At 43.9% G+C, this 24,388-nt stretch overlaps 1 protein-coding gene across 6 annotated transcripts in view; it reads left to right on the top strand.

The window, feature by feature from the left end:
• The first annotated feature begins 10,078 nt into the window (after nucleotides 1-10,078).
• Nucleotides 10,079-24,388, top strand: part of ARHGAP12 (Rho GTPase activating protein 12) — a 240,938-nt gene continuing 226,628 nt past the window's right edge. For 2 of the 6 annotated variants that reach the window (XM_033931488.1, XM_033931487.1), the window contains exons 1-2: nucleotides 10,080-10,368; nucleotides 10,980-11,730. In XM_033931488.1, the coding sequence (XP_033787379.1) occupies nucleotides 11,062-11,730 (669 nt within the window). In that variant the 5' untranslated portion in view covers nucleotides 10,080-10,368; nucleotides 10,980-11,061. Of the gene's footprint in view, nucleotides 10,369-10,979; nucleotides 11,731-24,388 lie in introns of all 6 variants that reach the window. The other 4 variants (XM_033931490.1, XM_033931486.1, XM_033931485.1 and 1 more) reach the window with 3 other exon arrangements.

The raw sequence follows: 24,388 nt of genomic DNA, 5'->3' as shown, positions 1-24,388 counted from the left end.
AACCTTTTAAGTTCACAAGGAAATTAAAAATGATTGATTTTTTTTTCTCTACTAAAACAGTCAGTAATATTGACCACTAATTGCAAAGCATCTAGTAAATGGCAATGTCAATCCATTCATCCAGACCTATGAAACCGATTATGAACGATATCACTCAATTTGGAAGAAAAGAGTAGGAGGCCTTTAAAAAAAAAAAATAATGTCATGAAATAAAAGAAGCAAGCTAAAGAATCCCTTAAGAAAGATGATTTGATTATCATCAAACCTGCAGGAAAGGGAGGCACAATTGATTAATAAATGTGATTATATTTCAGTGTGATCAGATAGTTAAATGATACTATGTTACAAAGAAGCTCAAAAATAATCTTACTCCAATGATTCGAAAGAAAAAAACCTCCCTTGTCGATACTGCCACAATAGCAGATTTTCTCACATATAAATTAAATTCTTAACAATTTCTCATCCAATTATTCCAACAATTTTATTTTTTTTTAAACTGACTTTTGATGTAGAGTCTCTTTATACAAACATTCCCCAAAAAGAAGCCATAGAAATGATCAGAAAAACACAGACAAAAAAATTTCCACCTAAGAGTTGCCACCGAATTTGTTGTGCCTATCAGAATGTTTGTTTTATTTTTTATCAGCAGATCAAAGGTGCCATAGTGGCACCCTCAGTGGTCAACTTTCAGGTGGCATGTTTTGAAGAGAAGTTTCTTACCAAACACCAATTTAAGAAAAATATTATTTTATGGAAATGCTACACAGATGATTTCTCCTGAAAAGAAGGGATTTGAAAATGTTTTATTATTGGTTGAACACAGGGCCGGATTAAAGAATAGGCCCAGTAGGCACGTGCCTAGGGCCTGAAGTTGTCAGAGGGGCCCGATAAAAGAGAACTCAGGTGTTTTTTTTTTCCTTGGCAACGCGGGCCCCCCGGGAAAGATCAGCAGTGCTGGGCCTCCCCCGGAAAGATCAGCAGCGCTGGCCCCCCCCAGGAAATCGACAACACCACCCTTCCCCCCGGCATCGACATCAACCAACTAGATTAAGTGACGTTGGAAGGGGTGGACCGGCAGATGCAAGGAGTTGCTGCAAGGTCCCGTGATAACTGCGTCTGCCAGCTCTGCTCAGGGAAGAAGTAAGTGACGTCGGAGGGGTTGGACCGGCAGATGCAGTCATCGCGGGAACTTGCAGCAACTCCTTGCATCTGCTGGTTTTTTCTTTCAATCACTATGTAGCCTAATGCCACACAAGCAGCGCTGTTACAAACATATTCTGTTTCCTTCCTTGGACCAGAAGGAGATACTGACAAACCACTGGAAGAGATCCCAAAACAACTACCCAGGAACAACACCCAAAGATCCACTTAGTGTGTGAACCAGTTGAGTGGAGTGGACTAACTGGGGGGTGGAAATGGGCCCAGAGTTTGCTCAGCAGAATTTCCCAGACCACATCTTCCTCTCAACACATTGACACGCTGCACCACCACCACCACCACTAGGAACACCTCACCAGGTAGGACAGCAATGCTTATAAACTTTATAAAACACATTATTATATTTTCTTATAAAGCACATATTTTAACTGAACTCTCTGACATCCTCAGCCTTTCTATTCACAAAAATAGAAGGAAGAAAAGTTCCCATTTCCTGCTGTCTCATGTCCCCGGCCTATACAATATTTTTCTTCTGCAGACCCTTCAAAAGTCTATCCAAATCCTCATTTCACTTGCATTATAAAGTAATGAGGATGCTATCTCTTCCCAATCCCAGGTCCTAAAGTCTAAGATAGTAGCGCAAACTAGTGCTGCCAGATTCAGGAAAAAAAAAAATTTCGATTCGATTCAGCCTATTGAATTGGTTTATCGATTCGATTTTCCTGCCCAATTGGGTGTTTTTTTCAAACATCCTGGTGGGTTTATTTTATAGCTTTTTCACCCCCCTTTGGCTTCTCCTAATCACACTGGCGCTGTGGTGTAAATAAAATAAAGAAACAAAAAGGACTTTTTCTCTCTCTGTTAAATCCTAGCTCATGTTTGCGGTCTAACACCAGCTCTGGCAGGATACACATTTCAAATCTGACATATTGTAATCACAAAACAGAAAATAAAATTAGTTTTTCTACCTTTTGTTGTCTGGTTATTTTTCAAATCTTGTTGGTCCAAGGCTCTGGTTGTCTTCTGATAACTTGCTTGCCAGGGTCTCCTTCTTTCTTCTTTCTCCGTGCTAACCATCCATCTGTCATCTCTGTCTTCCCCTTCCGTTTCCCTTCCCTCCCCCGGATGTCTGGCATCTTTCCTTTTTATCGTCTCCCACCACAGATCCACCTTTTCTTAACTACCCTTTCATCCAGCATCTCTCCCTCCTTCCCCACCACCCCAGGGTCCACCATCTCTCCCTTTCTTTTCCCAACTACCCTCCTAACCAGTATCTTTATCCCGCCTCTCCACACCATCCCTTGTGTCCAACTTCTCTCCCTTTCTGTTCCTTTTCTCCCTAAAACCCATGGTCCATCATCTCTCTCCCTCTCCTCTATTTTCAGACCCATTATTTCTTCCCACCCAAAGTCCGGCATATGCACGTCTCTTTGAACCCCTCCCCCTTCCCTCCGTGTACTTCTACACCAGGGCCCCTCCTCCCCTGAAGGCCTGTTCCCCCTTAAAGGTCTGCATCCCACCCCTGAAGGCCTGTCACCCCCTTGAAGGCCTACACCCCCCCCCCGAAGGCCTGCCTGCCTGTTCCCTTTGAAGGCCTGTCCCCCCCTTGAAGGCCTACCTGCCTGTTCCCTTTGAAGGCCTGCACCCCCCCTGAAGGCCTGCCTGCCTGTTCCCCTTGAAGGCCTGTCCCCCCCTTGAAGGCCTGCCAGCCTGTCCCCCTTGAAGGCCTGTCTCCACCCCTGAAGGCCTGTCCCCCCCTTGAAGGTCTGCCTGCCTGTTCCCCTTGAAGGCCTGTCCCCTCTTGAAGGCCTGCCTGCCTGTCCCTCTTGAAGGCCTGTCCCCCCCGAAGGCCTGTCCCCCCCCCTTGAAGGCCTGCCTGCCTGTTCCCCTTGAAGGCCTGCCCCCCCCTTAAGGCATGTCCCCCTGAAGGCCTGTCTCCCCCCACAAGGCCTGCCTGTCTGCCCGCCCCACCCTAAAGGCCTGCTGCCCCCCCCTGAAGGACCACTCGCCCCCCCACCACCTCGAAGGACTGCTCATCCCCTCCGGCCTCTCTGCACCATTTACCTGGGGAAACAGCCTGCAGCAAGATCGCGATGCCAGCGATCTTTGCCTACTTTGGCTGTTTCCTCCGCCGTGGACCCCCCCTCCTCTGACGTCAGAGGGAATCCAGATGCAACACCCGGACGTCGAGGGCTGAACCGGACGCAGGGGGGGAACCAGACCAGGAGCACCCCCTCAGGGCTTGCACCCGGGGCGGACCGCCCCCCGCCCCCTCCTTGGTACGCCACTGCTGCAGGTTCTGTTACATCTACTCCAGATTCTGTACGTGTGGTGATGTACCAAAGCAGTTGCTGACTTCTAGAGTGGGACAGAAGAGCTTACCCACAATACTGAGGACCCAAAAGTGATGTCCTCCCAAGCCGCCACATCCACTCTGTAAAATTTAGTAGCTGCTTGACAAATCTCTATGGGAGGCACTGCTCGAGACTCCGCCTAGGAAGAGGTGATGCTCCTGGTCGAGTGTGCCTTGAGAAAGACTGGTAGCAGCTTTTCATAGGCATTGTATGCCAAAGAAATAGCCATGCAAATCCATCTAGCAACAGAAGCTTTAGACACCGGCTTGCCACGCTGGGAGTGGTGGGTAAGCACGAACAGATGGTCAGAAAGGCAAAAATCATTCATCCTTTCCAAACACTAGAGCAAAACCCTGCGGACGTCCAGTTTCTTCTACAATCTATCCTGTTTGTCAAACCCTGTGGATTGAAAAGCACGCAGACGAACCTCCTGGTTGATGTGGAAATCTAACACCACCTTTGGGAAGAGCTATAGCTCACTGGTTGAGCTGCTGCCTCTACATCTAGAGGTTGTGAGATCAAATCCCAGTATTACTCCTTGTGACCCTGGGCAAGTCACTTAAGGAAGACCTCTGAAGATTTTTCATCATCGGTGCAGTAAAACCACCACAATGCTGAAAAATCTTCAGAGGCTTGCTCTGAGGCCTTCCTTCTGCTAACAAGTTACATTACATTACATTAGTGATGTCTATTCCGCCTTTACCTTGAGGTTCAAGGCGAATTACATAAGAATTGTTATGATATTAAGAATTACATATTGTTAAGATAATAATAAGAACTTAAGGAATAGTTTGAACATTTTCTAATTTGCTAAGAAGTAGATAATATTGCAGGAGGAGTTTGGGATATGTCTGGTGGTGTTATATTGGTTTTATATATTTTTTGAAGAGTAGGGTTTTTGTTTCTTTTTTGAAGGTTTTGTAGTCTGTAGTTGAAATAAGCAGATTGGCGAGTTGTCTGTCCAGTTTCACTGCTCTGGTGGCCAGTAGATTGTCATACAGTTTTCTTTGTTTGACGGGTGTATGAATATTGTGTGGGTTCTCCTGTGTCTGTTTGAGGTAGATTGAATTAGTCGATTGTTCCAGTAGGTTGGGCTGTCTCCGTTTATAGCTTTAAATAGTAGGCAGTTGAATTTAAAGTGTACTCTTGCTTGTATTGGGAGCCAGTGTGAGTCGTGGTATGTCTCTGTGATGTGGTCATATTTTTTCAGCGAATAGATGAGTCTTAGAGCTGTGTTTTGTATTGTTTGAAGTCCCTCCTTGATGTAACTTCCGGTTTTGTGAAACCAAAGTTATATCAAGGAAGGGCTCATTGGCAAAAGGAAGGCCTCAGAACAGGCCTCTGAAGATATTTTAGCATGGCTTGGCTGGCTCATTCAGGTAAGGTAGGCGCGAGGGGAGCTGGGAGGAGATGCTGACCTGTGGTGGAAAGGGGGTGCTGCCGTTATCGCTGCCCCTGGTGCAATTTTTTTTTTGCCGTAAGAATAAGGCTGTTTACTGCTACTGTGGGGTGGTAGAAGATCTTTTTCCTGTCGTAAACCAGCCACAATTTTTTCTGTTCCCACAATCTTACCACAGTTGCATCCCTGTGTCATTCTCTACTGCCAGGCCTTTGCTTAAGCCACTAGAATAGAGGGACTAGATTTATCTATGTATTTCCAATAGTATACCCAAATCAGTAATTTTTTTTATATACCTGTAAAACTAATCTGAAAAGTGTTTTTTTTTCCTTCAAAAAATGAAATCTTCATCTGGTTGTAAATATTAAGATTATACCAGCAAGAATTAGCCTTTCTGTAGAAAGCCATGATTTAAATCCAATATAAATCAAATCCACCCTGGACAATTTCATTTAATTATGTTATGGAAATGCATTTACAACCGTGGCAGAAACCTATTTACAATGTATTCTATCCAACTGATATTTTCAAATAAGCAAAGGCACTTTATTAATTTGGAAGAATACAAGCTTTGTAAATGGGTTTCTGCCCGAGCTTCTAATGTATTTTGAACTAGAGAGCTGCACAAGAATGGGATTGATAGACACCCTGTGGAGCCCAAGGAGATCCTGTAGGAATCCCCTCCAGGCTTCATGGGGTTCCCACAGGGATGGAAGTAGTTCCTCTGCGGGAGCATACCTGCCTGACTCAGCCATACTTACTCTCTTCCACAGGCTGCCGGGAGCAATCCTAAATACTTCTGGTGGCTGACCTGCTTCCCTGTGACGCATGTCAGAGGGAATGCTTCTGGATCAGCCGCCAACAGTGCATAGGAAATGCTGCCAGCAGCCTGTGGAAGAGAAGAAATATTACACAGGAGACATAGGGGAGGTGGTAAGGGAGGGAAAAAGATATGCAGCCAGTGGGGGAGGGAAGAGAAAGAATGGTTGGATATGGGTGTGTGCAGGAAAGGAAGAAAGAGGGAGAATTGTTGGACATGGTGGTGGAGAGGAGGGAGGAAGAGATGAGAAAGGGAGAAATACTGGATGTTGTGGTAGGAAGGGAGGAACAGATACAAAAGAAAGAAGAGACAGGAAGATGCTAGTAGGGAGAGCGGAAGGGACAGGGAGATTTCAGGCTTCAAAGGTGGGGAGGGGAGAAAAAGGGAGCAGATGTTGGGCAGGGAGGGAGAAGCTGGGAAGGTGGCACCATGTGGGAGAGGTAGGGGGGGAGGTGGAGTTGGCAGAAAAATGGATGAGCAGAGGATAGTGATTACAGTGGGTAAAAATAGTTTAATGGTAAATAGACTGAAGATGGAAGGGAACGGAAGAGTGGGTGAGAGAAGATGGATACTTGATAGCTAAAAATTGAAGAGAAGTGAGCAAGACTGTGAAATTTGAGTGGACTTAGGTAGAAAAGAAAAATAGAGAGAAAAGGAGGAACGATCTAAATGGAAAGGTTAACTTATCAGAGGCAGTTGTAGTGAGGGAAAAGAACAAGACAGAGGAAAGAAGAAAAGACCAATGGACAGCTTGCTTGAAGAAGAATTTGCAGAAAACAGGATAGCAAAAAAAGAATGAAAAATTATGTTCTCATCTGTTAATTTTCTTTCCTTTAGATGCAGCAGATGAATCCAGAGACCAATGGGATTGCACACATCTACCAGCAGGTAGAGATAGAGAAACTGATTAACAGGTGATCCTATTGGCTGGCACACCTCCTGCATCTTCAGTATTGCTCCTTGCCCAAGCATCCGTAACCATCAAAATGCTTAGCATGTAAAAAACTTCTTTCCCATAACAAATTTCAAAAGGTAATAATATAGAATACAACTATCAATAATAACAGACTTTGAAAGTTGCAAAAGAAAAAAAATGATAGTCAATATCCAGAAAGGGTAGGGCTCTGGATTCATCTGCTGCGTCTAAAGGAAAGAAAATTAACAGGTGAGATCATAATTTTTCCTTCCTTAGCAACAGCAGCAGATGAATCCAGAGACCAATGGGAAAGCAATCCTCAATCTGGGTGGGAAGCAAACGCCGCCTCCACAACAACCGAAGCACTAAACGCTGCCTCCGCATGCGCCCCCATATCCAACCGGTAATGCTGAGATAAAGTATTCTTGGAAGACCAAGTAGCCGCATGACAAAACTCCTCCAAGGAAAAAAACTGTGGACTACGTCCAAGTAGCTGCCATTGCTCTGGCTGAATGGTCATGAAGTTCTTCCGCCAAGTAAGCGTAAAGAATGTCCTCCTGGACCCTTCGAGTGATGGAGGCTTTGGACGCTGCCATATGTTTGTCGCATACCTTGAAAAAGAGGTGATCTAAATGACTAAAAGTCATTAGAAACCTACAGATTGCGGAGAATGCTACGCACTTTTAAAAAATGCAGTGATGAAAAGCTCGCCTCCCCATTCCTCCTCCCAGGAAGAAGGAAGGAAAAGTGAGAGTGGCATAAAAGAAAGGATGACACCAACTTAGAAAGAAATTGTGGTACTGTCCAAACTGACACCCCAGAATTTGTAAATCAGAAATAAGAATCCCCGCTGTACAAGGCCTGCAACTCAGAAAACCGTTGAGCTGAAGCCATGGCCACAAGAAACACTATGTTCAACGTCACAGCCTTTTAGAGTCTCAAAATACAAGGTTGAAACGAAGCCTTCTGTAAACTGCGAAGAAGTACCTTAAAACTGTACTCCGGACAGGGCTTCTTAAAAGGTGTATGAATATACTGTACTCCTTTTAGGAACTGAACTACTTGAAGCTGAGAAGTAAGCGAAGAGCGAGATACCTAGCCCTTGTAACAAGCTAAGATTGCCACTTGAAGCTGAAGGGAATTGAATGCTAAGCCCTTTCTACAACTCTACAAAATATAGCGTTTGATAAAAACTATATTCCTTCTGTAGACTCACACTGATCCGCAGTTTCACCACAACCAGAAACCAGAAAAGAAGTGCAAATAAAACATACTCATAACTTTGTTGATAGTGCCGGGAGATGCCGGTTGCTCAGCACTATGAGGGCAGAATAATCACTGTGGTCTCTTTTTTTTTTTTTTTACAGTGAAGGGAAAGAAGAAAAATCGAGACCCAGTCAGATCCTCTATCATTGGAGGGAGGGTGAGGCAGGGACCTGGGGGGGGCCCAGATGAAACCCCTAAAGCCGGCACCGTTCAGCCAGACACCCCTGTCTCACTGAAGAGAAACCTCTACAGGAGAAATAAAATTGCCATCTCACTGAAGAGAAACCTCAACAGGAGAAATAGAATGGCAGTCTCACTAAAGAGAAACCTCAACAGGAGAAAATAATTTTCCAGTCACAGCCAGAATTCATGAGCTAGTTGAATAGCGACCATCACCTGCTGGGAGATAGAGCATACTGAAGATGCAGGAGGTGTGCCAGCCAATAGGACCACCTGTTAATCAGTTTCTCTAACTCCACCTGCTGGTAGATGTGTGCTATCCCATTGGTCTCTGGATTCATCTGCTGTTGTTGCTAAGGGAAATGGAATCAACCTGATAGAAAAAAAAAATCTCCAGACAACAAAGGTAAAAAAAAAAAGCATTTTATTTTGAATTTATTGACTGATATATGTTAGCTTTGGGAAATGTATATAGTAGATGTCTTTGTATTGTGTTCAATAGAAAAAAGAAATGCATTTCTGTTTTTATTTCTCTAGCGTTGAAGTATTTGCTGAATTTAACTTTTTGGGGGCTCCCAGTTCAATTTTTGTCTCTAATTTGTGATTCCTTGTTTTGTATTTAGTAATGGCAAGTTTTGGGAACTTGGAGGAAAGAGTAGGACTACCATATTTGGTTTAGTATAAAAGCCCTGTTCCGACTCGACCCGCCCCCAACATAAACCTTGTCTCTTCTCCTTCCCTGAGCTCGGGACCATGTCTGGAGAGCCTACGAGCATGCGCAGATGCATGTGATGACATCACATACATGCTTGGAGGCCTTCCAGATGAGGCTCCAAGCTCTGGCAGAGCTGCTGGGACAAACTGCTGGGTTTTCAAAATCCATCCACATATGTCTTCTAAAAAGAGGGCACGTCTGGGTAAATCCAGACATCTGGTAACCCTAGGAAAGGGAGACCTCTAGGCACCAGCATGTCTGACCACTGCTGTAGTTGGAGATCCCCAAGCAATGCCAGCTGAGTACCTCCTCCAAAGGTGGCCAGAACTCCCTTCTACCAAGTGTGGTAGTCGCTGGTAGCATCCTTGAGCTGCCAGTTTAGGAAAACTGCTGCTGCCAGCCAAGCTTGATAAAAGGGAGTTTTGGCCACCTTTGGAGGAGATCCTCGGCTGGCGGTGCTTGGCAATTTTAACCAGCCACAGCAATGTAAAATGATTTAGGGCTCCTTTTACAAAGCCGCATAAATGATTCTCTTGGGCAGTCTGCGTTTATACATTAATTTTACTGTTACTGTTACTATTTAATACGTTATTTCTTTCTGAACCACTAGCTCTTATCTTTATGCTCATATTCACTGGTTCCATTCATTTAAATTGCTACTACACTCCTTATACATGGAGAAAGTGGTGTGATTGCCGGTTAGTCTATTTTAAAGAATGAAACATGAATTAAAATAAAAAAAGAATGAAGTTATATTTTTGTGTTGAGATAACAATTCACTTAAGCTGTAACTTTGCCACCATCATACATATAAAATAGAGTAGTAGACCTTTTATTTATCTGGGTTGTTATATTCAGAGCAGCTTAAATTCATCCTTTACACCTAAGCTATGCAGGCCACCAGTCTGCTCGTAACTACGCCTCTTTTATACATAAAAATATTTGTAGAATCTGCGCGAATTAAAAAAAGAAAATAACGCCAGGTGCATTAATTAGCGCCTACCGCTCTGGTGAAAACTACGGTTAAACAGCACAGTGCATCGACTCCTCCGAGTCCTCGTTTCAATAATTCAGCGCAGCTGCATTTGTTCTTGCTCTCTGCTCGGGTTGACGCAACAAGGGTGACGCTGACACATTCAGGAGCCGGCGACATCAAAAGTCATCACCTGATCGGCAGGTGGGTGCGGCGACCACCATGTGCAGCGACTTGACAGCACGTGAAGGTCGCCATACGCATGCGCCACTAGATCAGGTGACCCCCCCCAATAGCTCATGCTGGGCCAGTATATGTGTCGGTGGGAGCTAGAGCTGTGTGTTGAATGATTAAAATGACGAGAAAGCGGACGTCTTGGAGGACCCCAGGCTGGTAGCTGGAACCCCGCGCGCAGGCGCCACTTGCATTCCCGCAGCTCCCGTTCTCCGGCGTCCCGCCCCCTCCTCTGACCGTACTTCCTGTTTCCGGCAAGGCGGGACGCCTCAGTGGGAGACAAGTTGTGTCGGAGGGGAAGGAGAAGGAAAGCTGCGGCTTGTTGGTGGGCGACCTCAGGACAGAGTTTGAAGGTAGGATGGAGTGGTGGGGAAGGGTTTGAGGGGCAGGTGCTGGAAGGGAGCGAAAGCCAGTCCCCCGAATGCTCGGCGTGTGAAGGCAGCCGAATGCGTGTGGCTTAGTATCTTTGCTTGTTCCGATCGCCTCCCCGTGCGTAGGGTGCTAGGGAACTTCCAGATATGTGGAGCAATTTGAATCCGGTTAGGAAGGGTCGTTTTGTATCTTATAATGAGTGCGCTCGGGCGCTACTTAGTGGCGTTAAATTGACATGTTTATTGTTACTTGTGGGATTCTACAGTAGGTCACAAGTGACGAGCTTCAACTTTGTTAATGGTATTTGATTTGTGCATAAGAAATTGCAGATATTTTAAGAGTAAGCTAGTGTTGACAAAGTTTAGGACGTATTGTCTTGCTTTAATAACTTGGTGTCTATTAAACTACAGAGAGGTGACTCATGAATTTAACTCGTTGAACTACTCAATCTCAGTCTTACCTAAAAATCACGTTTCTAATGTGAATGGAACTTTGCAATTCTAGTATAGAAGCTATGAATGGTGGCTTTTGATTACTATAGAACATAGAGATTTAAGAACAATGTAACTCACTTTTCCCCCCTTTTTTGTAGTTCAGTAGCACTGAACAGAAAACGGAGTCACAATGCTACTGTTCTTCTCTCTGAAGAGGTGAATAAAGATTTTGAATGAAAAATGGCTGACAGAGGTGGGAGGACTGTTCCAGTGCCAGTGTACATTGAAGTGGAATATGATTATGAGTATGAAGCAAAAGAAAAAAAGATTGTAATAAAGCAGGGTGAGAAATACATCCTTCTGAAAAAGACCAATGAAGACTGGTGGCAAGTCAGAAAAGATGAAAATTCAAAACCCTTTTATGTACCAGCACAGTATGTTAAAGAAGTAGCACGGAAAGCACTAATGCCTCCAGTTAAACCACCTGGCCTGTTGTCAACCAGCTCTTTGAAACTTATACAAGGACTACAAAGGTCAACAGAAAATATAAATAAGTCACCAGAACTTTCCAGTTTTGGGAAATCCTCTTCAGGTCAAATAGCCGGTTTAGTTCGGGATGTCAATCAGAATATTGGACCTAATACTAGTCCAAATCAAATAAAAGGCCTGACTCTGGATCTTGCCCAAAATAATGAGAAGCTGGGTGGTGGTTTGCCTTCTCCTAAAACTTCTAGTCAAAGTAGGAGCCCCTCGGTGCTCAATTTTCCCCTTCCAGAATTAGTGGAAACGGAGAAGACAAGCTTTTCTAATGAACAGTCTTGCGACTCAGCTGGAGATGGCTCTGAAAGACTTCATCAGGATTCCGAATCTGGAGATGAACTGAGCAGCAGTTCCACAGAACACATGCAGGTGAGTGTAGAACAGCATTACACAGAAATGTTCAACACTATTCACATTTCATGATCTCACAATTTTTTGGTAATTTTGTTATTGAATGTGTATTTGTAGAGTTTTCCAGAATGTAGTTACTACTTGGCTAGTAACCTTAAAAGTTGACATAACCTGTTATGAATCCTACTAAGATGATTTTTTAAATGTCCATTTTAGCTTGCACTTGAGATGGAACTTCTTTCTCTGTAGTCCTGTCGGCAATAGTGGGTTGTTAGGATTAGTTGTGACATGTTGAAAAAGTGTGTTGGTTTATGGTCCTCCCCTCCCTTGAATTTTTTTCCAAATACAGTAACTTCTTTTTACCAACTGCACATTTCAAGCAATGATAAAGGTACAGAAAATCCATGGTTGCTTTGATGTCGCTATTAACATTTTGAGTACTATAAATCAAAATATTCAATATGTCTCATCATACAGAATTCATACAGTGAAGGCTGGCTTGGTAGTTTTACCATATATAAAGTTTTAAATCATGTTTTCTGCTCTCTTGGGTCATCACACAAGAGAGCAATGCTTGGTTGATTCAGATTAGAGAATGACATGGGGAAAAAATTTGTCCCTGTTGCCGCCCCTTCCCCGCAACCACTGTCCCTGCCCCGTCCCCATGATCACTGTCCCCGCAGCATCCATACAAGCCTCAGTACTGCAATATTTACCTTATTCCTTCCTTATAAATCAAAGTTCTGTCTGCTGAACTAGAGAGAGAGATTTTCAGCTGGCAGGGCTTTGTTTATAAATTTTTATCTACACAACTAATATACTACTTTATCCTAAAGAGAAAAGAAATAGAATTTTTTTTTCTACCTTTTGTTATCTAGATTCTGCTTTCCTCATCTTCTCATTCAGTTCCTTCCATCCACTCTTCTCTCTCTGTCTTCCGTTTGCTGTGTTACTGTGCCTCTCCCTTCACCCCTCCCCCATTGGTCTGGCACCCATCTTCTTCCCTCCGCTCCCCCCATAGACTGGCATCTGTCTTCTTCCCTTCCAGCGTCTTCTCCCCTCCACCTCCCCGTCAACGTCTGTTCCTTTCCTTTCCACCTCCACCCTTCTCTCTCGCCATCTCACTGCCCTTCGGCACCTCTCACGCGGTCCGAGCATCTCCCTCCCTCACCTTCGTGGCATATTTTAAGTTTAGAGTAACTTGTTGAAAGCTGCCAGAGTCTGCCTACATGCAGTTGTGTGCGTCTGTGGGTAGAAGCTTCTCCTCTGACGCAACCGGAAGTTGCATCAGAGAAGAAGCTTCTGCCCACAGATTTGTGCGACTGCACGTAGGCAGACTCTGGCGGTTTTCAATAAGTTACTCTAAACTTAAAATTCACTGTGAAGGTAAGGGGGAGGGAGAAAGATAGATTCAGGGAGGGAGGGAGGGGGCCGCGCGCGTTCCCTGAATCTATCTTTCTCCCTCCCCCTTACCTTCACGCCTTGTCCCCGTACCCGCAGTGAGTACTTCCCCCCCCCTCCTCCACAGTTTCGGCAGGTTACCTGCGGCTACCCGCGAGTAACATCTACCGTGTCATTCTCTAATTCAGATCTCATAATTGAAAGATTCTACAAGGAGCATTGATGCATGGCCTCAGGTACTAGATTCCCAGCTCTGTTTCTGATGAGCTAAAAGTATAAAAAAAAACACGCCACATAAGAAAACTATTCCATTAAAGAAAAAAAGAATCGTACAGCGGAATGAGAAATATTCTGTTTACTTTTCAGCGAGTAATCTTTCATTTTAGATGCTGATTTTTGAATCAAATATATCTTTCAACTTGGATTGTGGTCTGGGATCAGGTTTTATTGGTCTGAGGTCTGAAATATAGTTAAAAAATCAGGCGCCACAGTATAAGCAAGGAAGTAATTTAATATACATGTAACTGTTTTGGGTCATCTGGATATATATTATATGCTCTCTGTTCTTGATTGGTCATAGTCGCCCAGATTATTGGCTCATACTTTTTCCATTTTTCAGAAAATTTACTTTGCCAAGACTTAATAAAATGCTAGTCTATTTTGTGTTCAAATTTAAAGATTCTGAAATGGAAAGCAATTATTGCCACAACTGATTCTAAAGGGTACAAGTGGCACAGTGTAATCATATAGACAGAAACAGTTCATGACGTTTTAAAGGCTAACAGTTATATCATATTCTGAATGATCTGAAGTCATATACTCGGGGGAGGGGGGGGGGCTTATTTTCAGAAAAGGTAGACGTCTAAAAGACAGCACAAACCAGCACTTTGATGTTTTGCTAGTCAAAACGTCCAATTGGGGATTCTCAAAAGACTTTCTAGATGTCTTTGTGGTCACTTTCTGTCCAGTGTATCTAAATCTTAAGGGAGTGCATTAGAGGCATGTTTTGGGGTGGGCTTAGGACTTGGATGTTCTTCAGGGATTATCAAACTTGTAACAAAATGTCCAGGGTACCATTTAGATGTTGGGGCTAGACCTATTTTAAAAACTAATAAGAATCAAAAAGGTGCCTTAACTGACCAGATGGAATAAGGGTGGAGGGATTAAGGCATGACTCCACCCTAACTCCCCCAGTGATTATGGACCCCCCCTCCCACCACCCAAATATGTAAAACATAAAATAAAAAAAGTCAGTACTTTCCAGCCTGCCTTATGGTTTATATACATCTCCACAGCAGTGTAGAGAGCCAATCTAAGGGTTACTGCAGTGATAAACACCAGTGTTCTCCCTAGCGTGTTTTAGCTGGGCGCTCCGCCTGGCTAATTTAGGTGAGTGCCCGGCTGTCATCTTGCATCTGCAGATCTACAAACAGCCCCGCTCATCGCACCACCAACATCGAAGCCGTGCACCAATCCTCTTTCCTGCCCCTACTCCAGGGGTGTCCAATCCGCGGCCCAGCTTAGGTGGCCCAGCTTTTCCCTTCCTCCAGCGGATAGTTTTCTGGCCAGTTCCCTTGCTGCAGTCGTCTGCGGGCGGTGTCGGCTCCTTGCACACGATTCACAGCTGATTCGGAAGCGTTCCCTCTGACGTAACGACTGAATCCCCCTCCCCCCTCCGAGAGCCGACATACCTGCGAGCCTCCTAAAGAAGCAGCAGTGGTGGTGGTCAGCTGGCAGAGGCAGCGCTATGACCAAGCTGTTTGCAACCAGCCCCACCAGGGCTTCCCTCTGCTGCGTCACTTCTTGTAGATGGGTGAAGTGGCAGAAGGAAGGCCCGGCATCCACAAGCAGCCACTTCACAGCACTGCCTCTGCTGGCTGGCCACTACTGTTACTGATGCCTTGGGAAGCCCGCAGGTATGTCAGCTGTCATGGGGGGAGGGGGGTCAATAGGAGAGAGGCTAGAACTGCATGAAGGAGTGGTGGGGATATGGATGATAGACCGCAGGTGGGGGGAAGAGGAAGGAACATGGATGCTAGGCCCACAGGGAGGGGAGGGGCCGTGTATACTAGGCCTACAGGGAGAGGAGGGGACATGGATGGAAATACTTTTAAAACAAATAAGAGGAAATATGTTTTTCACTCAAAGAATAATTAAAGCTCTGGAGTTCATTGTCAGAGGATGTGTTAACAGCAGTTAACGTAGATGGGTTTAGAAAAGGTTTGGACAAGTTCCTGGAGGAAAGATCCATAGTGTGCTATAGAGACAGACCTGGGGGAAGCAACTGCTTGCTTTGGGATCGGTAACATAGAATGTTGCTTCTATTTGGGTTTCTACCAGCTACTTGTGACCTGGATTGGCCACTGTTGGAAAAAGTATACTGGGCTAGATGGGCCATTGGTTTGACCTAATATGGCTGTTCTTATTTATCCATTAGGTTTCTGTTGCAGCAGTATAGTGGAGTTTTTTTGAGATGGGCTAGCTATGTGTTAGGGACAAAAAAGATGCTAGTGTGTACAGGTATGCAGCAGGATGTGAGTTGGTAGATGGGTTATGTCTAAGGAGGGTGTTTAGAAGAGTGCTGTGGGAAAAAAGAGGGCATTTGAGGTGGATGTGCAAAGAAGGTAAAAGTGGAGTGGAGAGTTGGAAAAAAGAATCTCCTATCTCCCAGGGTAAAGCTTTTCAGACTGTTGCATTAAGTGATGAGTCATAGGAACTGAAACAAATCTCTGAAAGCCTGGAGGCAATTTGACAGGCTAAAGTGGACAAGCTAGTACACTTCTCCCTCAATATTTGCTGGAGTTAGGGGCAGAGCCTGCCTGCCAATATGGGAAAAAATTGCAAATTTTAGGGCCGACTGACCCACCCCCGCCTGCTTCCCGGACCTCTCCACACTGAATAACGTGCTGAACAAAGCAACATTATCAACATCTGATGTTGATAATGCTGCTTTGTCAGCACATAATTCACTACTTGTGCTGTGACCACCTTTTTACGCTTCCCCTAAATTGTGATCAAGAGGTTAAAAGAAAACAGCCAACAATACCTGATACCTGAGCATTGGAAAATAAATAATAATAATTAACTAATAAAAATAGTATACATTTCATTTTCCCAACCACCAAATCTCCCCGTCCCGCCCGGCTACTTTTTCATGCCACCCAGCTGGAAATATTTTCTGGGGAGAACACTGAACACATTAAAAGTCCCAGGTTAGAAGTCAATTTAACTTGCTTATATTGTATGGTGAGCCCTCTAAAACCTACTAGGGATCTGGATTGGTCACCATGAGAACGGGCTCTTGGAGAGAGCAAGAACCAGAAGGCCTTGAGCATGCACAGATGCTGAAGGCCAGGCAAGAGGCAGGAATGTCTTGCACTGGCATGTCCTGTGGGCTGCGTGCTGGTGCCAGATGGGGGAGGGTAAGGCTGAATGCTGTTTGTGGGGGGTGTTCGCGGGGGGGGGGGGGGCGATGACGGTTCTTGGGGGAGGGGTGCTTGCAAATCGAGTCAATGATCGGTTTGTGAGACAAGATTTGTGAGAATGTTTTGCTCATCTTGCAAAACACTCGCAAACTGCATTATTCGCAAACCAAGGTTTGACACTATACATATTAATTACAAGAACAACTCAGACGAAGGAAACCCCCTAATATCCTGGACTTCAACTGCTGGAAAAGCTATTGGACCAATCACCACTCTCTCCCCCCCCCCTTCCTTGGCCAATATAAATTCCAACAATTGCTTTGGTTCGAAAAATAAAAAATGTTTTCCTTGTAGTGAAACACAGCATTTTGCTGGAAATTTCAAAAAGAAGGATGCATCCAGAGCCAAAGTTCTGGGTTTATAAAGGAGAAATTATTTTCGCCTCTTCTGTGTCACCTGAGCAATATTTGGAAAAATCCAGATTGCCGAACCAAAGAACTTATCATTCATGTGTCTGAAGTAAAGTTTAAATACAAAGTCTGTCATGCTCCAAGGCAAACATTACCAAAAGAGTAATCCTTTCCATGACTACTTCAAGGGAATTCTCCCAAAAATCTGTTAAATTCATTCCTCCATTCTCAGTTTCTCCCATTTCAACAGGAGTGGAACTATCCTGTTTCTTCCCTCTAGATATATATTGAGCCGCGGTAATAAGTGGCAAATTGTCTTGCGGAATTATTAAAGTTTTTTTCAAATATTTCTGCACCATCTCAAATGGAGATAATACTTGAGATTTAGGAAAATTAAAGTGTCTTAAATTGTTTCTCCTCTTTATTTTCCATGTATTCAAGTTTTTAAAAAATAAAAGATCTTTCTTTAATCTCCATTTCTACCTTTTTTATTTGAGTAATCTGTTCTTCATGTTTTTTAATTTCATCTTCTTGTTCTTTTAACTTTCTCTCATGGACCCCAACCTGATGGCTGACAAACACAATCCGCCTGTACCTTAATTATCGCCTTCTGGAGGTTAGAGTCCATGATTTCTATATCCCTCCACAGTTCCTCTAAATTCACTACTGCTGGCTTATTCAATTGTCCAAATTGAATGTTGTTACAATAGTTTTTCCTGCCTCTGCTTTGAGTGCCAATGCCTGGGTTCCAGTGGGTATTTCTTCCTCCATTGCTTCTCCTCCCACTTCTCCTCTGGGGCTAGACAGCAATCCACCTTCCAGGGTAAGCTGTTCAGCCATTCTCTCTGCAGGGCTTCTTCCTGGTTGGACAGGACTTAGCCCCTGAATCGGGCTTAGGGAGACCTGATCGTCACTAAGGTTTGCCAAACCTGGCGTTCCTGCCAGTCGGTGGCTTCTCCTTCAGCTGGATAGAGAACCCTCCATTCAGCGTTGTTTGCACCCAGTTATCGGAGGAATCGGCTGGTTAGTTCCCTCCCTTTTCCCCATATTCTTAGGTTCTTATGTTCTACTGTACCCATATAAAGATAACATCTGCAGGCATGAGGTCTATTGCTTGATGTACATGTAGGTACAATAAGTTTTGGGTGGGTTTTGGAGGGCTCACAATCTATAATAATAAAATGCTAAGCACGCATGCGCACTCTTACCGTGTGCTTCCCTGTTCTGTTGGGCTGTGGTGGTAGGAGTGCGCATGTGCGCCAGACAAGCCTCCCTGCACTCTTGCGCCACTGCAGAAACAGCCCCACACTCGCGGCTCGGCTTCAGGCTCACTTAATCCCTTGCTGCCCCTTCCCTTCCCATGATCTGACCGGCTCGCTTAGTCCCTTCCCGCCCCCCCCTTCTCTTTCCGCGGTCCCAACTCCAAGTCTGCCGACTCCAGCAGCCTGCAGCATTCTTCACACGCTGACATCATCAGAGACGCGGCAGAGCAAATCATGGCAGTAAAAGGCCCCGAAGCAGCGTGTGTAGAGTGCTGCAGACGCTGCAGGAGTCACAGGTTTGTCGGGACCGCGGGAAGGGAAGAGGGAGGCGGAAAGGGACTAAGGGAGCCGGCCAGACCGTGGGAAGGGAAAGGGGGGTAGGGGAAATGCTGTTGCTGCACAGGAAAGTAGTGTGGGGGGAGGGAAATGGAGGGGGGGGAATGCTGCTGTTGCTGCTGCACAGGGAAGTGGGGGGAGATAAATGCTGCTGCATAGGAGGCAGGGAGAGAGACAGACAGATAGATAGAAAGAAAGACAGACAGTGGGAGGAAGGGAGACAGAAAGAAAAGAAGAAAGACAGGGGCAGGGAGAGACACAGAAAGACAGACAGACAAAGGGGGCCAGGGAGAGAGAGAGAGACAGAAAGAAAGATAGCAGGAGGGAGAGAGAGGCAGAAATAAAGACAGACAGACATATATTCTAGCACCCGTTAATGTAACGGGCTAAAATACTAGTACAATATAAGGTTATAGTGACGTGTACCTGGGACTTTTTATGTGACATTCACTACAGTCCCTCTTAGAATGCCCCTCTGCTGTGCTCAGCTCTCTGTGAACAATTTGCTAAGAATGCTGGCTGCTTGAATGTCTGAAAAGCTTTCTTTTGTGAGTTTTTCATGTGGACATCTTTATATTCAAGAATGGCCAAAAAAGATAGATGTACCAAGGGCCAAAACATCTATATAAGTCATTTAAAAAAAAAGGTCTTGCAGTTTTGAAAATATTTTCTCTACTGGATTTCTGGCTGTCTTAGACTTAGACTTCCTATTGAAAATGTCCCTCTCTGTGTTTATTGCATGGCTTGAATAGTTTGAGTGTTCACTTGCAGAAAATTACTTCCCCTAATGGCAATATTAGCTCTCTTTACCTTTATGAGTATCTAAATGAAATACTACTAGCATCTCAATCTAAAATATATACCCCCTTTTTTTCCTAAGCTGCGTAGATGTTTCTACCACAGCCCGGAGTGCTAGATGTTCTGATGCTCATAAATTCCTATGAGCGTCAGAGCATTTAGTGCTCTGGACTGCAGTAGAAACTTCTACCATGGCTTGGTAAAAGAGGGTCATAGAGAGGGACAGCATCAAAACATTATGTAGTTAATGTTAGCTAGTTTCCCCCCTCTTTTACAAAGCTTGATAGAAAAGAGGGGGCTTTGTAAAAGAGGGGGTTTATCTTTGGGTTAGAAATATTAAAGTTCTTTTTTTTTTTTGTTTGTTTTTAATGTCGCATTTATTTCCCACTTGTACCTTTGGAAAAATATTTTAAAGAATAAGGCGTTAAGCTTGTCTTCTGACATCCCCTCGGCTAGAGGTTTGTTTGTTTTTTGTTGTTGGGGTTTTTTTTTTTTTTTAAAGAATTAAAGACTTTTTTCTGACTTTGGCTTGTATTCAGCAGAGCTTTGAAGACTTTAAAATAAACACATTATGTTCTAGATTAGTCATATTAGCATGATACAGTATAATTATTGAGTCAGGCTTTATTCAGAGAGAAATCTTTTTGCTTCTATTTCTTGTTGACAATATTCTTCTTTTTTAAAAAAAAGTTTCGTTCTCAATCTGATAGTTGAACTTGTGCTTGCAGTTTTAGGCTTCTGTTTGCTTTCAGCCTTTGAGAGTCTGGGGCCTGGTCTGTGTACAGGGCATGTTTAAACTCACAATACCAGTATCTGAAATAAGATACTGGTACTGCGATAGCGGTTTTAGCGTGTGCGCTAAACGCTAACACCAGCATTGAGCTGGCGTTAGTTCTAGCTGCGTAGCGTGGGTTTAGTTCACGCTGCAATTCTGCGTGCACTAAAGATACTATCGCAGCTTAGTAAAAGGAGCCCACAGTGGCTCATTTTCAAAGCACTTAGACCTAAATTTAAAATTCTTTGTTTGAGTTTTATTTATTTATTTTTATTAATTTTTGAAAGATAAACATCAAGTAAACACTTGTACAGAAAGCACATTAGCCATTACATATTCCATCAAAAGTATAAGATTAAATGCTCCTAACAGAAAGAAAATAAAGTAACTTTAGCTAATAATGCTCAAGTCATCAAAAAGATCCAAGATAATGAATTTTAGCGAGAGAGAAGAAAATATATAAAATATACCAGTGGTTCCCAACCCTGTCCTGGTGGCCCTCCAGGCCAATTGGGTTTTCAGGATAGCCTTAATGAATATGCCTGGAGCAGATTTGCATACCTGTCACTTCCATTATATGCAAATCTCTCTCATGCATATTCATTAGGGCTAGCTTGAAAACTCGATTGGCCTGATGGTCCTCCAGGACAGGGTTGGGAACCACTGAATATATGCTATTTAAGAATAATATAGGCTGTAGTGCTGTCAACTGACTAGGTTCAAAAAATACAGTACATATTTAACAGAATGGTAATACACAATGCACTTGCAAGGGTGTCGCAGGAAAAAGTAGCACCCAGAGATTTAACCCCAGGTCTCATCAAAAGAAATTCACAACGATGCTTTTGCGTCTCTCGTGAATCATCAGGGAACATTTGAACTTTAAAAACAATAAATTTTTTCTGTCGATTTTTAAAGAAAAGTTTCATCAACCAAACTTTATCAATTAAAAGAGCTAAGGTTAAAATCAAAGTAGATGGCACTGCTGCCTCACAATCTGAAGTTTCTAACATTTCTGAAACATTCATTGGCTCGTGGTTTAGAGCTCTTTTCTGTTGAGATTGATTTTTATCTGGAAGATAATAAACTCGAGAAAGTGATGGAATTGTATCTACTGAAATTTCCAACATATATCAATTAAGCATTTCCCTAGGCATTACTGTTATAAGCCTAGGGAAATTAATCAATCGTAAATTGTTTATAATGAGAATTATTCTCAAGCACTTCCATTTTTCTCCTGAGGTTAGAATTATCACTCACTAAAGTTTCTTGTAGCTGTTTAGAAGTTTTTATTTCCTGTTCAAGTTTCTGCACAGAGGAATTTGAAGCAGAGAATGACACGGTGGCTGTTACCCACTGAAACAGTGGGAGAAAAAGTCGTTGTCAGAGGAGACGTTTTGGCAGCCACATGCGACTTAATGAAAGCTGGCTCGGGCAGCTGAGAGATGAACCCCCCCCCCCCCCAAAAAAAAAAAAAAAATTGCCTTGGTAAGGTGAGAGGGAGATGCCCTCGGATGATTCGGAGATGACTTCGGAAATCAGGAGGGAGGGAGGACGGATCTCCGGTGATTGGGGCGGGGCTGCTGGACCGCGCGCACTGAAGGGAAGTGGGGGAAGGGGAGAGGAACAGACGCTGAAGGAAATGGGGAAGAGAGAGTGGGCTGAAGATGCTGAAGGGAAATGAGGAAGAGAGAGATGCTAGACTATGGGGGAGCGGAAGGAAGAAGATGGGTGCCAGACCAATTAGGGGGTGGTGGAGGGAGAGATGGAAGGGAGAGAGAAGGCAGACATCGAGATTCCCTGGATTCTCCTGAGAAGCTCCCCAATATCGCCGAATGTGGGAACCTCTGAGCACCGCAAAGCACCAGTGGCACTCCGGCCTCTTCGCTTTGGCATCATCTGTAAGTGGATGGTTGCTTTGAAAGAAGTTCAAATTTTTTGCGAGAAGATCTCCAGCACAATCGCCTCAGCGCATCCAGCCTGCCGTCATCTTGGAACGGTTGCCATCATCGTTTGACTTTTAAAGCGCTACGTTATGCAGCTCCATCATACTTGGCTGTTGTAATTATTCCAGATACACAACACTCGCATTATGGTCAGATGGTTCTCGAGACTGGTACTTCCTTCTCCAAAAATGGCTCATTATGAATCGTAATTCTGCATTCTTCTTTTTATCTCCATCATTATGGAATGATATGCCACGTTATTTACAGTGAACTGCATTTCCAAAATTTGTCTATGCTGAAAACTCTCTTTTTAAATTTGGCATTTAATTTTGATGTACCATATTTTTTATTCCATAAAGACGCGCCCTAGATTTAGAGGAGGAAAACAAGAAAAAACCCATTTTGAACCAAATTCTCTTTGCCAGGCTCTGCACCCTGTTCCCCTTCCCTGCCAGGCTCTTAACCGTGTCCCCCCTCTGTTGGTTTAGTGGTAGGCCAGGACAGGGCAGGCCGGCTGGGCCCCCCACCCTGAAGCAAGCAGGCAGGCAGGGCCTTCCTTTACCCACTCCGAACTCCCCCCCTTGCACCTTATTTTAGGTCCTCCGGTGGTCCTGACCTTCCTTCCAGCTCACTCCCATCAGAGCGACGCAAAAGCAGCACTTATTCCCTCCAGCTGATTCCTGTCAGAGTGGCGCAAAAGACAGGTGCACGCTTTACGTGTGCCTGCCTTGTCCTGCGCTGCTCCATGAATGGCTGCCGTAGGGTTAAATAGTCATTTTTCTCAATGGAAGAGAGTAAAACAGTGGAGTGCTGCAGGGATCTTTTCGCTGGTTTTTCTTCCACCATTTCAATGTAACTTGTCAAAAATTATATAGTAACCTATGTGTATCTTTCCTCTTGCCAATTTGCACCATGTAATCACTGACCACCCAATGATCTCTCCTTTATCTATACACTGTAATTTGCTGCAATCTCTTCTTTATTTGTACACTATAATTTGCTGACTGTACAGCTTATCTTCACTGTGAACCACCTAGAAGTCGCAAGATTATGGTGGTATAGAAAAATAAAGTTATTATTATCTGTACTGGGGCCGGTAGTATTTAATTTATTTATAAATGATTTGGAAATTGGAACGATGAGCGAGGTGATTAAATTTTCAGATGACACTAAACTGTTCAAAGTTGCTAAAACGCATGCGGATTGTGAAAAATTGCAGGCAGACCTTAGGAAATTGGAAGACTGGGCGTCCAAGTAGCAGATGAAATTTAATGTGGACAAATGCAAAGTGATGCGTATTGGGAAGAATAACCCACAGTTACTGGATGCAAGGGTCCACCTTGGGTGTTAGTGTCCAAGAAAAGGATCTGGGTGTCATTGTAGAGAATATGATTAAACATTCCGTCCAATGTGTGGCAGTGACCAAAAAAGCAAACAGGATGCTAGGAATTATTTAAAAAAAAAAAAAAAAAAAAGGATAGTTAACAAGACTAAGAATGTTATAATGCCCCTGTATTGCTCCATGGTGCAACCTCACCTAGTGTATTGCGTTCATTTATGGTCTCCTTATCTCATAGAAACATGACAGCAGATAAAGGCCAAATGGCCCATCTAGTCTGCCCATCCACAGTAACCATTATATTTTACTCTCTCTGAGAGATCCCACGTGCCTATCCCAGGCCCTCTTGAAATCTGACAGTCTCTGTTTCCACCACCGCTTCTGGGAGACTGTTCCAAGCATCTACCACCCTTTCCGTAAAAAATTATTTCCTCGTCTCTTAAACTTCATCCTATGCCCTCTCATTGCAGAGTTTCCTTTCAAATAAAAGAGACTCAACTCATGCACATTTATATTATGTAGGTATTTAAACAACTCTATCATATCTCCCCTCTCCCGCCTTTCCTCCAAAGTATACAGATTAAGATCTTTAAGTCTATCCCCATACACCTTATCACGAAGACTACACACCATTTTAGTAGCCTTCCTCTGGACCGACTCCATCCTTTTTATATCTTTTGAAAGTGTGGCCTCCAGAATTGTACACAATATTCTAAATGAGGTCTCATCAGAGTCTTATACAGAGGCATCCTTTTTTCTTAGCAACAACAGCAGATGAATCTAGAGACTAGTAGGATAGCACACATCTACCAGCAGGTGGAGATAGAGAAACTGATTAACAGGTGATCCTAGTGGTTAGCATGCTCCCTGTATCTTCAGTATTCTCTATCTCCCAGCAGATGATGGTCACTATTCAACTAGCTCCTGAATTCTGGCTGTGACTGGAAAATTCAATTTCTTCTGTTGAGAATTCTCTTCAAGTAG

The sequence above is a fragment of the Geotrypetes seraphini genome, chromosome 2, assembly GCF_902459505.1.
Source record: "Geotrypetes seraphini chromosome 2, aGeoSer1.1, whole genome shotgun sequence".
Classification (NCBI taxonomy): domain Eukaryota; kingdom Metazoa; phylum Chordata; class Amphibia; order Gymnophiona; family Dermophiidae; genus Geotrypetes; species Geotrypetes seraphini.
The sequence above is the reverse complement of the archived record's forward strand: the minus strand, read 5'-3'. Positions and strand labels throughout refer to the sequence as shown.